The sequence below is a fragment of the Oncorhynchus keta genome, chromosome 34 (genome assembly GCF_023373465.1).
Source record: "Oncorhynchus keta strain PuntledgeMale-10-30-2019 chromosome 34, Oket_V2, whole genome shotgun sequence".
NCBI classification, from domain to species: Eukaryota; Metazoa; Chordata; class Actinopteri; order Salmoniformes; family Salmonidae; genus Oncorhynchus; species Oncorhynchus keta.
The window spans coordinates 7,160,991-7,175,059 of NC_068454.1; the positions used below are offsets into that span (position 1 = coordinate 7,160,991).

Consider the following 14,069-nt stretch of genomic DNA (forward strand, 5'->3'; position numbering starts at 1 on the left):
GCAGGCAGGCACCAGGAATGGGAGGTGTGACCACGGCAGGCACCAGGAATGGGAGTGTGACCACACAGGCATTAGGAATGGGGGTGTGACCACCAGGCACCAGGAATGGGGGTGTGACCACGCAGGCACCAGGAATGGGGGTGTGACCACCAGGCACCAGGAATGGGGGTGTGACCACGAGGCATTAGGAATGGGGGTGTGACCACCAGGCACCAGGAATGGGGGTGTGACCACGCAGGCACCAGGAATGGGGGTGTGACCACGCAGGCACCAGGAATGGGGGTGTGACCACGCAGGCACCAGGAATGGGGTGTGACCACCAGGCACCAGGAATGGGGGTGTGACCACGCAGGCACCAGGAATGGGGGTGTGACCACCAGGCATTAGGAATGGGGGTGTGACCACCAGGCACCAGGAATGGGGGTGTGACCACGCAGGCACTAGGAATGGGGGTGTGACCACGGCAGGCACCAGGAATGGGGTGTGACCACGCAGGCACCAGGAATGGGGCAGGCATGTGACCACGCAGGCATTAGGAATGGGAGTGTGACCACGCAGGCACCAGGAATGGGGTGTGACCACGCAGGCACCAGGAATGGGGGTGTGACCACGCAGGCACCAGGAATGGGGGTGTGACCACGCAGGCACCAGGAATGGGGGTGTGACCACGCAGGCACCAGGAATGGGAGTGTGACCACGGCATTAGGCACCAGGCATTATGGGGGTGTGACCACGGGAATGGGGGTGTGACCACCAGGCACCAGGAATGGGGGGCACCAGGAATGGGAGTGTGACCACGCAGGCATTAGGAATGGGGGTGTGACCACGCAGGCACCAGGAATGGGGGTGTGACCACGCAGGCACCAGGAATGGGGGTGTGACCACGCAGGCACCAGGAATGGGGGTGTGACCACGCAGGCACTAGGAATGGGGGTGTGACCACCAGGCACTAGGAATGGGGGTGTGACCACACAGGCACTAGGAATGGGGGTGTGAGAATGCATGTCTGGGCAGATGAGTTGTAGTCATTGTTTGTCTGTGTCTAAGTTTTTGTTCGTTGTATAAGTTAGTATCTGGAGTGTAAAAATATATAACAACATTAAAATACAACAATGTAAAAATATAAGTTTATAATAAGTTTATTAGTCAGATGTTCAGATTTGCAGATGTAATTAAAGGGTACAGTTTAAATATTAAACTCAAACCTCAAATTTTACTAGGCAAGTCAGTTAAGAACAAATTCATATTTTCAATGACGGCCTAGGAACAGTGGGTTAACTGCCTTGTTCAGGGTTAGAACGACAGTTTTTCACCTTGTCAGCTCGGGGATTCGAGCCACTGCTCTGATCACTAGGCTACCTGCCACCAAAACAATACAAGTAATAATTTAAATAAAACATAAACATATTATCAACTGTAGCAATTGGGGGGGGGGCTGACTAGTGGTGGCTATTCAGCATGATACTATCTTTGCTTTCAGGCCCATGTGGAAGGGGTGGTGTGGCAACGGGGTTCTCTGGGGGGGGGGGGGGTGTAAAAACATCCTCAGTTGACAAGCAACCTTGGATGTTCAGGGGGCTAGTAGGGGGGGCTTAGGAGATAAGTGGTGGGTGGAATGGGCAGAAATAGGTATGCAGGGTTGCAGGTTTTGTTTATTTACAATATGAATTATACTTCTACAAAATATTTTCTTGATCAATATGATCATTTCTATGTATTTCTTACTTCAGTTTTTCTTTTGGTTGACAGCCCACAGGTACATGTTATACACACAGAATATATTCATTGAAATATATATTGTTCCTGTAAACCCCTCCAAAAGAAAAAAAAAGACTAAACAAATAAAAAAAACTATAAAACACGTTGAGTAGCCTGATCTAACTGGGGCTACCGTAGGGTAACCCCCAAGCGACCCACGCTCTGTAGTTCACAGTTATATTCTAGAATCGTTTATCTGTCATTGTGAGGTAACGTTTTTAGCTAGCAGGCTTTGTAATTCGACAGTGCAGTTAGATTAAACAAGAATTTAACCTTTCTGCCCATATCAGATATGTCCTGGGAAATGTTCTTGTTACTTACAACCTCATGCTAATCACACTAGCCTACGTTAGCTCAACCGTCTCCGAGGGGGACCCACCAATCCTGTAGAGGCGAGCAGGCTTTGTAAAGCAACGGAATGTGAAAAAAAATTCATAGGGGCGTGTCAACTTTCTATAGGCACTAACATCTTCCATCAATGAGACATGACATTCACTCAGCCATAAAAATACAGTCAGACATGACATTCACTCAGCCATAAAAATACAGTCAGACATGACATTCACTACCGCGATGAACGGCAGACCTGCAAGTTAGATACAGAAAGAACCTGAATCACTATCAGTGGAGGCTGTTGAGGGGAGGACGGCTCATAATGATGTGTGGAACGGAGCAAATGGAATGGCATCAAACCATATGTTTCATGTATTTGATACCATTCCACGGATTTCGCTCCGGCCATTACCACGAGGCCGTCCTCCCCAATTAAGGTGTTTCTTTCTTCATCGTCGTCTGTGTGTCTGTGATATGTTGGGACACAAACAATACTAAAACACATTATGACAAAACCACTTTCATTATAACGCAAACACATACAGGTTCACTGTTCAACAACACCGTTTGTGTCTACAGTTGTATCTGTGTCCGGGTTCTTTTCTTCAAGTGTTTCATACATCTTCGCGTCTCAATTTGATCTCCCCTTACGTGAAGTCAATTATTTTGTATAAACACCTGGACCTAAACACTGGATATTGGACATAGATCACTAGCATCACATATCAGCTTCCATGCAAGATTACTGGTAGCAGTATGGTTCTCAGTATTTTGGCAGTACCAATGTCCTCATGTTGTCCAGCCATATGGACCAACAACGCAGTAACTCGTCTTCCTCACCACTGGAGAAGCTTGGGACTTGATTTCTACTGTTGTGGATTCAATTCTGCAATTTCTGCAAAAGACAAATCAGAGACTAGATATGAAAGTTATACACACAGACTATAGCACGTTATACACATGGACTATAGCAAGTTATACACGGACTATTGCAAGTTATACACACAGACTATAGTAAGTTATACACATGGACTATAGCACGTTAGACTATAGCACGTTATACACGGACTATAGTAAGTTATACACACACAGACTATAGTAAGTTATACACACACAGACTATAGTAAGTTATACACACACAGACTATAGTAAGTTATACACACACAGACTATAGTAAGTTATACACACACAGACTATATATAGTAAGTTATACACACACAGACTATAGTAAGTTATACACACACAGACTATAGTAAGTTATACACACACAGACTATAGTAAGTTATACACACACAGACTATAGTAAGTTATACACACACAGACTATAGTAAGTTATACACACACAGACTATAGTAAGTTATACACACAGACTATAGTAAGTTATACACACACAGACTATAGTAAGTTATACACACACAGACTATAGTAAGTTATACACACACAGACTATAGTAAGTTATACACACACAGACTATAGTAAGTTATACACACACAGACTATAGTAAGTTATACACACACAGACTATAGTAAGTTATACACACAGACTATAGTAAGTTATACACACAGACTATAGTAAGTTATACACACAGACTATAGTAAATTATACACACAGACTATAGTAAATTATACACACAGACTATAGTAAGTTATACACACAGACTATAGTAAATTATACACACAGACTATAGTAAATTATACACACAGACTATAGTAAATTATACAGCATATGCAGTGCTTACACCCCTTGGCATTTTTTCCTATTTTGTTGCATCACAACCTGCAACTTAAATAGATTTTTATTTGGATTTCATGTAATGGACAAAGACAAAATAACTTGTTTAAAAAAAGGGGAAACAGAAAAGTTGCGCGTGTTTTACGTTCGTCATAAGGAGGAGACCAAGGCGCAGCGTGATAGGAATACATTCTTCTTTAATTAACAAAGAATACTTAAGCAAACTAACAAAACAACTGTGACACTGTGATAAACCGAGTGCTGATACCGGCAACTACACAGACAATAACCCACAAAACCAAAATGGAAAATGGCAACCTAAATAGGATCACCAATCAGAGACAACGATCAACAGCGGTCTCTGATTGGTGGCCTGAATTGGTTCCCAAAGACCTACATATATCTAGACAATACCCATAGATATACAAAAACCGTAGACAAGACAAAAACACAAATACCACCTTCGTCACACCCTGACCTAACCAAAATAATAAAGAAAACAAAGATAACTAAGTTCAGGGCGTGACAAAGGTGCGGACTCCCGGCCGCAAACCTAAACCTATATGGAAGGGTCTGGGTGGGCATCTAACCTTGGTGGCGGCTCTGGTTCTGTTCAGGGCGTGACAAAGGTGCGGACTCCCGGCCGCAAACCTAAACCTATATGGAAGGGTCTGGGTGGGCATCTAACCTTGGTGGCGGCTCTGGTTCTGGACGCCGCCCCCCTTCTTTACACTGAGTCCTCTCTTGTAACACAGACCCGTGGATCATCGTCGGAGGCTCTGGACTGCGGATCCTCGCCGTAGGTCCCTGCGTGGATCATCGCCGGATGTTCTGGTTTGTGGCCCGTCGTTGGAGGTTCCGGTCTGAACTCTCGCCGGACGCTCTGGACCGGGTACTGCCGCCGGACGCTCTGGACCGAGTACTGCCGCCGGACGCTCTGGACCGGGTACTGCCGCCGGACGCTCTGGACCGGGTACTGCCGCCGGACGCTCTGGACCGGGTACTGCCGCCGGACGCTCTGGACCGGGTACTGCCGCCGGACGCTCTGGACCGGGTACTGTCGCCGGACGCTCTGGACCGGGTGCTGTCGCCGGACGCTCTGGACCGGGTACTGTCGCCAGACGCTCTGGACCGGGTACTGTCGCCAGACGCTCTGGACTGGGTACTGTCGCCAGACGCTCTGGACTGCCGAGGCGTACTGTAGGCCTGGTGCCGGCACTGTTGGGACCGGGCTGGTGACACACACCTCAGGGCGAGGTTGGGGAGCAGGGCGTACTGGACACTGGAGGCCTGATGCGTGGTGCCGGTACTGGTGGTACCGGGCTGGTGACACGCACCTCAGGGCGAGTGCGGGGAGGAGGAACAGGATACACTGGACCGTGGAGATGCATTGGAGATCCAGAACATAGAGCTGGCTCAATATGTCCTGGAATAGCTGGAATAGAGCCCCCGGGCTAGAATAGCGCACTGGAGACACCTTGAGCATCTCTGCATAACAAGGTGCCTGACCAGTTACACACTCCCCACGGTAAGCATGAGAAGTTGGCTCAGGTCTCCTACCTGACTCAGCCAATCTCCTGGTGTGCCACCCCCCAAAAACATCTTGGAGCTGCCTCTCGGGCTTCCATGCTAGCCGTGTACCTTCATATCGTCGCCGTTCCTCTATTCTCCTGTATTTCTCCTCGTAGTATCGCAATTCCGCTTTCGCTGCCTTTAACTCCTCCTCAGGACGGCGATACTCCCCCCGGCTGTGTCCAGGGTCCTGCTCCATCTAATATCCCCTCCCAGGTCCATCTCCCCATTAAGCGCTGTTCCTCCTTTTCACGCTGCTTGGTCCTGGTTTGGTGGGTTATTCTGTCACGTTCGTCATAAGGAGGAGACCAAGGCGCAGCGTGCATTCTTCTTTAATTAACGAAGACCACTTAAACAAACTAACAAACAAACAAAACGGAAGTGATGCTGTGATAAACCGAGTGCTGACACAGGCAACTACACATAGACAATAACCCACAAAACCAAAATGGCAACCTAAGTAGGATCCCCAATCAGAGACAACGATAAACAGCTGTCTCTGATTGGGAACCAATTTAGGGCCACCATAGACCTACATATATCTAGACAATACCAAAACCCCATAGATATACAAAAAACCCTAGACAAGACAAAAACACACAAACCACCCTCGTCACACCCTGACCTAATCAAAATAATAAAGAAAACAACGATAACTAAGGTCAGGGTGTGACAGTGTGTATATGTATTGTGTATTCACCCCCTGTGCTATGAAGCCCCTAGATAAGATCTGGTACAACCAATTACCTTCAGAAGTTACATAATTAGTTATATAAAGTCCACCTGTGAGCAATCGAAGTGTCACATGATCGGTCACATGATCTCAATAGATATACACACACCTGTTCTGAAAGGCCCCAGAGTCTGCAACACCACTAAGCAAGGGGCACCACCAAGCGGACCCATGAAGGCAAAGGAGCTCTCCAAACAGGTCAGAGACAAGGTTGTGGAGATGTTCAGATCAGGGTTGGGTTATAAAAAAAAAAAATCTGAAACTTTTAACATCCCACGGACCACCATTAAATCCATTATTAAAAAATTGTTATTAATAGTTATGCACGCTCAAGTTCTGTCACGACTTCTGCCGAAGTCGTTGCCTCTCCTTGTTCGGGGCGGTGCTCGGCGTTCGACGTCACCGGTCTTCTAGCAATCATTGATCCTTTTTTCATTTTCCATTTGTTTTGTCTCCCCACACACCTGTTTTCAATCCCATTCATTACCTGTTGTGTATTTAACCCTCTGTTTCCCCTCATGTCTTTGTCAGAGATTGTTTATTGTCAGTGTAGTGTTGTTGTATAGGTGCGCGTCGGGGTCTTCGTACCCATATTTTGTTTATGTTCTTTTCCTGTTTAGTGTTATGGAGCATGTTACTAGGACATTATTAAAAGACTCCATTTTACACTCCGTTTGACTTTCCTGCGCCTGACTTCCCCACCACCTATACACGTATGCCTGACACATATTCAGTTTTTTTTTGTCTCATTTCTTGTTTGTTTCACCCCCTCAAAATATTTTTAAATCTTCAAAGTGGTAGGAATGTTGTGTAAATCAAATGACAAAAACCTCCCCAAAAATCTACTTTAATTCCAGGTTGGAAAGGCAACAAAATAAGAAAATGCCAAGGGGGGTGAATACTTTCACAAGCAACTGTACACTACAGTAAGTCACACAGATGCACTATAGTAGTTATACAGTGTTAGGTTCAAATTTTCAGAGTAAAAACGTGACGGACACAAAGTGTATTCTTCCCAGAGGATCAATACAACGTCATTTCACACAAGCACTGATATTTAACCCTTCCTCCTGAGTCTCCTCCCACACATCTGAATAGCCAATGAATCTCTGTTGCTAGACAGAACCTTGGTGATATCTGTTCCTCCTGAGTCTCCTCCCACACATCTGAATAGCCAATGCATCTCTGTTGCTAGACAGAACCTTGGTGATATCTCTTCTTCCTCTTTTCAATTGACCTCTACCCCAAAGTGCTCACTCTTCTTATCAATGTCTGACACAGGCGATCGCTTTCCCTGCACTCAACACATTCCAAGCATAATTGCACCCACTATATACCTTCCTCCAATAGATGAACCATGAACTTCTGGTGTAGACCCTCTAACCCTAAGCACTCAATATTTCAATAGTACACCTGATTATTAACCCTGTCCCAATTTTAGGAGTTAGTACCCAGAATCCATCACCAGATACACTACAGTAAGATATACTATAAGTTATACAGATATAATATACACTGCTCAAAAAAATAAAGGGAACACTTAAACAACAATGTAACTCCAAGTCAATCACACTTCTGTGAAATCAAACTGTCCACTTAGGAAGCACTGATTGACAATAAATTTCACATGCTGTTGTGCAAATGGAATAGACAACAGGTGGAAATTATAGGCAATTAGCAAGACACCCCCAATAAAGGAGTGGTACTGCAGGTGGGGACCACAGACCACTTCTCAGTTCCTATGCTTCCTGGCTGATGTTTTGGTCACGTTTGAATGCTGGCGGTGCTTTCACTCTAGTGGTAGCATGAGACGGAGTCTACAACCCACACAAGTGGCTCAGGTTTTGCAGCTCATCCAGGATGACACATCAATGCGAGCTGTGGCAAGAAGGTGTGCTGTGTCTGTCAGCGTAGTGTCCAGAGCATGGAGGCGCTACCAGGAGACAGGCCAGTACATCAGGAGATGTGGAGGAGGCCGTAGGAGGGCAACAACCCAGCAGCAGGACCGCTACCTCCACCTTTGTGCAAGGAGGAGCAGGAGGAGCACTGCCAGAGCCCTGCAAAATTACCTCCAGCAGGCCACAAATGTGCATGTGTCTGCTCAAACGGTCAGAAACAGACACCATGAGGGTGGTATGAGGGCCCGACGTCCACAGGTGGGGGTTGTGCTTACAGCCCAACACCGTGCAGGACGTTTGGCATTTGCCAGAGGACACAAAGATTGGCAAATTCACCACTGGCGCCCTGTGCTCTTCACAAATGAAAGCAGGTTCACACTGAGCACGTGAAATATGGAGACACCGTGGAGAACGTTCTGCTGCCTGCAACATCCTCCAGCATGACCGGTTTGGCGGTGGGTCAGTCATGGTGTGGGGTGGCATTTCTGGTGGTGTGGTTGGCCCTGGGTTCATCCTAATGCAAGACAATGCTAAACGTCATGTGGCTGGAGTGTGTCAGCAGTTCCTGCAAGAGGAAGGCATTGATGCTATGGACTGGCCCACCCGTTCCCCAGACTTGAATCCAATTGAGCACATCTGGGACATCATGTCTCGCTCTATCCACCAACGCCACGTTGCACCACAGACTGTCCAGGAGTTGGTGGATGCTTTAGTCCAGGTCTGGGAGGAGATCTCTCAGGAGACCATCTGCCACCTCATCAGGAGCATGCCCAGGCATTGTAGGGAGGTCATACAGGCACGTGGACGCCACACACAACACTAAGCCTCATTTTGACTTGTTTTAAGGACATTAAATCAAAGTTGGAAACAGCCTGTAGTGTGGTTTTCCACTTTAATTTTGAGTGTGACTCCAAATCCAGACCTCCATGGGTTGATACATTTGATTTCCATTGATAATTTTTGTGTGATTTTGTTGTCAGCACATTCAACTATGTAAAGAAAAAAGTATTTAATTCAAATATTTCATTCGTTCAGATCTAGGATGTGTTATTTTAGTGTTCCCTTCCCAATTTTTTTGAGCATTGTAGTACTGTGCAGTATACGACTCACCTGCTTCTTGAGCAGTGTAGTACTGTGCAGTATACGACTCACCTGCTTCTTGAGCAGTGTAGTACTGTGCAGTATACGACTCACCTGCTTCTTGAGCAGTGTAGTACTGTGCAGTATACGACTCACCTGCTTCTTGAGCAGTGTAGTACTGTGCAGTATACGACTCACCTGCTTCTTGTGCAGTGTAGTACTGTGCAGTATACGACTCACCTGCTTCTTGAGCAGTGTAGTACTGTGCAGTATACGACTCACCTGCTTCTTGTGCAGTGTAGTACTGTGCAGTATACGACTCACCTGCTTCTTGAGCAGTGTAGTACTGTGCAGTATACGACTCACCTGCTTCTTGTGCAGTGGTTTCAGGTTCAGGTTCAGAACAGCAATGGATCATCTTCCTCCATGGCTTCCTGAGGTTGGGGTCTGCAGTAACAGAGCAGTATTCCCACTTTTACAATACACAACACTACCTTGATCCTTAACGAGTTACACAACACCAGCTTACTACTGTAAGTCAATTCACAATGAAACAGAATGAGACTCACATTTTACACAGAGAATGACGGCAATCAACAACACGCCCAATGGACAAAATGCCGCCAGGATCCATTTCGGTAAACGGTTTTCCTCTTTGGCTGTAAAGACACAATGTGAAGACCATGTTGTACATGAACTAGAAAACATGAATGCTGTGATTTAGTTCTCTCCTGGAAACTTCTAATCTAACATGTTCCCTTAGTTGTATACCGTTTGCTTATCCTGGTTTTGACAAAGACAAAACAGACATTTATGGACCTCATTTAAATTGGATATTCTTAATGTGCCATGCTGCTAAGTGTTTCAAAAATAATTTTGGTTTACTGAGCCTATCCACTAGGGGGCGGTGTCTGAGCTCCATTGGGTTTGAGCTGTACTTGCTTTCACAACTGTCTGAACTGTGATATTTACACATTTGTCATGTGACCTGAAACACTTGAAACACATCCTGCAATGCAGCTACTCTAGTTGAGGTGAAATGGTCTCGTCTACTGGTCTAAATCTGATTTAAATCTTTGTAATTACAGCAGTGTAACTGAAGTGAGTAGGCCTCACTGTCTCTGTACATTCACTGGATGGTAGAACTCACAGGCTGGTATGACGATAAAGTTACTCTGGGTCTCATTGAGGATGGGGTTGTAGATACTGCAGGTTATATTCTGTCCCTCTGTCACATTCACTCTGCTGCTGATGTTGTAGGTTCCTGTTCCAGGATCCTGGGTAGTCTTGGTGACAGCCTCGTGACGCTCCAGAGTACGGTTATGGGTCCTCCATGTCACCTGGTGTTCAGGGAAGCCTCCGTGGGTGGTGCACACAAGCGTCATGTCTGTGAAGTTTAATGTGGGCTTTTGGTAACTTGCTGCAGGGAGCACAATGGGACAAAGCCAGAACCAGTGTAATTATGAGATGCATTGATAGTTAATGGAAATGTTTCCAGAACAGGATATATTTATATTATGAGCTAAAGCACCATTATGTTCCAGTCCCACTCAACAACATGAGCCTGATTGAACAATATCTCTCTAAGCCATAGCCTACCTGCTACATTGACAGTGATTTGGCACTCTTGAGAATGTACGTGATTGATTATTAGAATAACGTCGCAGGTCAGGAGATTGTCTCGGACATTAACTGGGTTGAGCAGGAGAGACAGATTTCCAGAAGCCAACTGATCCGTGTTAATTGTTGTCCTGTTTTTATACCAGAGGTTTTGGTGTACATACTCCTCGTTTCCATCTTTGAAAACATGCAGCACTCTGGGGGTTAAATCTTGCCAATATATTCTGGTTCTTGTTGGGTAGTTGGGAGTTGCCAATGTGGAACGGTCACAGGGCAGAAGGACGGGCTGTCCGATGATTCCAACCACGGTTTGCTCCTTTGGGTGTGTTGATGAAACTACTGAAATAACTTTCAAAACATAAAAGAGGCAATAGTTAGTTAAAACGCAACTCCACATTTACCATGCTAATATGACATTTTCTGGTTGACTCATCGGACAACTTTCACTGTGATGTATCGAAATAGGCCTCAAAGAGATGACGTGTTTTGTGCAGGCTTAAAACGAAAATGGACCTGGTATACTACAAGCCTGGGACTTTCCTGCCTCTCTCTATTCCCAGTTGTGACTCAGTTGGTTGGGTCAGGCTGGTGGTTCCCTGCTCACCCTACTGTTTTGAAACTTCTCAGGCCTTTCTACTGGAAGTTCCTTTCACCCATTTTTTTTAAACATTGGATTCCCCTCTGAAAGCACTATTGTGTTAGAGAGGAGTAGCTAGCGAATATACAGAAAGAAGTTCACATAGAATGTGTGGCACACCATTTGGGCTCCCGAGTGGCGCAGCGGTCTGAGGCACTGCATCTCAGTGCTAGAGGGCGTCACTACAGACCCTGGTTCCATTACAGGCTGTATCACAGCGGTCTAAGGCACTGCATCTCAGTGCTAGAGGCGACACTACAGACCCTGGTTCCATCCCAGGCTGTATCACAGCGGTCTAAGGCACTGCATCTCAGTGCTAGAGGCGACACTACAGACCCTGGTTCCATCCCAGGCTGTATCACAGCGGTCTAAGGCACTGCATCTCAGTGCTAGAGGCGACACTACAGTCGGTTTGAATCCAGGCTGAATCACATCCGGCCGTGGTTGGGCGGCACACAATTGGCCTAGCGTCGTCTGGGTTTAGCCGGGGTAGGCCGTCATTGTAAATAGGAATTTGTTCTTAACTGACTTGCCTAGTTTTAAAAACATGCTTTCAATGTTTTCTACAGCTGAGGGATGCTTTCTGTTCAAATATTGGACTCATTTTTACTTCAATAGAAATGTATAGTCTTCATTTGTCTGGATAAGATACAGGCCTACTGTTCTGTCACAATTCAATAGCCAGGTAACCAAGGTGTTGGTAGGGCTAGTTAATCTAGTGTAAACCTGGCTACAGCAGAGGACCTGCCTCTGCTTACGACTCCACCGTAGATGTGGTTGATAACAGCGAGCGATAGGTCACGACTCCGTAAAACTTCCAGCTCTGATTAGAATCAGACACAGCCAATAGTTATCATATTTTATAAGAACAAGTTGAAATTATTATAAATAGTCAATAACCATACGGTAATAGATGGCATGGTGCTGTATCTAGCTGTTAATGTTCACAACACCCTCCTAGTGAGCAGTACAGAACTCCAAAACTCTGTTCACAACTCTCACCCTCCTAGTGAGCAGTACAGAACTCCAAAACTCCAAAACTCTGTTCACAACTCTCACAACTCTCACCCTCCTCGTGAGCAGTACAGAACTCCAAAACTCTCAGAGTTAACACCCCTGTGTCTGTGAGAGGTGTACACCACAACCTGACCGAGCTCATTGACAAATGTACGAAGAAGAAATATTATAATAATAATAATGCTAATAATAATAATAATAATAATAATAATGATGATAATAATAATAATAATAATAAAAATAAATAATAATAAATAATAATAATAATGATAATAATAATAAATAAATAAATAATAATAATAATAATAATTAAATAATAATAAATGATAATAATCATAAATAATAATCATAAATAAATAATAACAATAATAATAATAATAATAATAATGATGCTCCATTGAGATGAAAAGGCACATATTTGCTTCTGTGCATTTGTCACGTCGTTATTTGTTTGTTTTTTTGCAGTTCTGAAGAAATCCACCCGTAGACTTTTGAAGATGTCGACGTCTGAGACTTCCCTTTAAGTGTGTGTGTGTTCCCTTTCTGATAACAAGGTTGCTAACACCGTTTTGGACCATGTAATCTACAGGGTCCAGTATGTGCAGCCGCTTGGTGCTCTGCTCATAGTGTACACTAGGTAGAAATCAGAGCGGGTGGTGGCCTATAACCTCGTGGCTGTCTATGTTGATGAATGAGAACAGTAGTGCACTTAGCTGTGGAAACTTACCATACAGCAGAACAGCTAAGACAATACCAACAGCCATTTTGAGATGAACGCAGACCATTCTAAAGGGAAGAAATATGTAGCAAATTAGTTCAATGGAACCACATAGTCTATAAATGGGAAGTTTATGCAAAATCCAAAAAGGAAAGGGAGGAGGGGATTTCATAAAGAAGGGGATACCATTTCATCCTGACGTGACAATCACATGCAGTCGTATATACCATGTCAAATAGCCTGTCAGCTATCGCCCTCAGAGACAAGAACTTTGACACATTGGCAGGTTGACACTGTAACTGTGTATATTTGATCTAACCTTTTTTTCAAAAACTAGGCAAGTCAGTTGAGAACAAATTCTTATTTACAATGACGGCCTACAAAAGTTACGCATTAACATAACTGACGCATTGTTGTTGAGCTACTGATGAGGTTTGTTATTCCTTTTCTAGTTTGATTTACAAGCTGCTACGGAGAAGATATGGAGTTTCACAGAGAAACGTTCCACTTTAAACACAAAACAAAAGTTACAAGGAAGTTGATTTGATGCCAGCTTTCAGTTCATCAAAGAAGGAGACACTTGTTTTAATAAGATCATACAAGAGTGTTTTTTTAAAGCATTCCCATATCCTCATGTAACACAATTCCATGAGGAAGAACTCACCAGCAGACTGAAGCCTTTGCCGATTATAATCCTGTGTCTTGATTGATCAGACTGGCAGACAGCGAATGATCTTTTGTGATGATATAGCACCGCAATGAATGAGCAACACCCCTCTCCTCCAGGGATGTCACTAAGACCTGGCTTTTTGATTTTGGATCAGGCTCAAATCTTTTGAGCTGCTGAAATGGTGTAAAAAAAAAATGTAGTCAACTGACTGCGCAACCTGCGAGACCAGGCACCACTCTGAGAAGTGGCAGAGCATCGCTCCGCTGTGTAAAGGCAGCACAGACACCACTGACTTTTAAACA

The 14,069-nt window shown here is 44.8% G+C and overlaps 2 protein-coding genes across 4 annotated transcripts in view; one reads left to right on the forward strand and one right to left on the reverse strand.

Moving 5' to 3' along the window:
- Positions 1-1,123: 1,123 nt before the first annotated feature.
- On the reverse strand, positions 1,124-14,061 carry LOC118381527 (CD276 antigen-like). 3 transcript variants are annotated; one of them, XM_052492815.1, is made up of 7 exons: positions 13,762-14,061; positions 13,107-13,165; positions 10,890-11,073; positions 10,256-10,525; positions 9,675-9,764; positions 9,472-9,552; positions 1,124-2,986 (listed from the first exon to the last, which is right to left on the reverse strand). In XM_052492815.1, the coding sequence occupies exons 3-7, from the start codon at positions 10,912-10,914 to the stop codon at positions 2,958-2,960; spliced, it is 495 nt and encodes a 164-aa protein (XP_052348775.1). In that variant the 5' UTR covers positions 10,915-11,073; positions 13,107-13,165; positions 13,762-14,061; the 3' UTR covers positions 1,124-2,957. The 3 variants fall into 3 exon arrangements, with proteins under 3 accessions (XP_052348775.1, XP_035624355.1, XP_035624354.1); XM_035768462.2 differs by having other exon boundaries at positions 10,256-10,492; positions 10,705-11,073; positions 13,762-14,060; XM_035768461.2 differs by having other exon boundaries at positions 10,705-11,073; positions 13,762-14,057.
- LOC118375692 (uncharacterized protein C21orf62-like) overlaps positions 6,259-14,069 on the forward strand; it is a 51,448-nt gene continuing 43,637 nt past the window's right edge. Inside the window, exon 1 of the mRNA XM_052492817.1 lies at positions 6,259-6,325. The gene's annotated coding sequence lies outside the window, so the exon portion shown is untranslated. The remainder of the gene's footprint in view (positions 6,326-14,069) is intronic.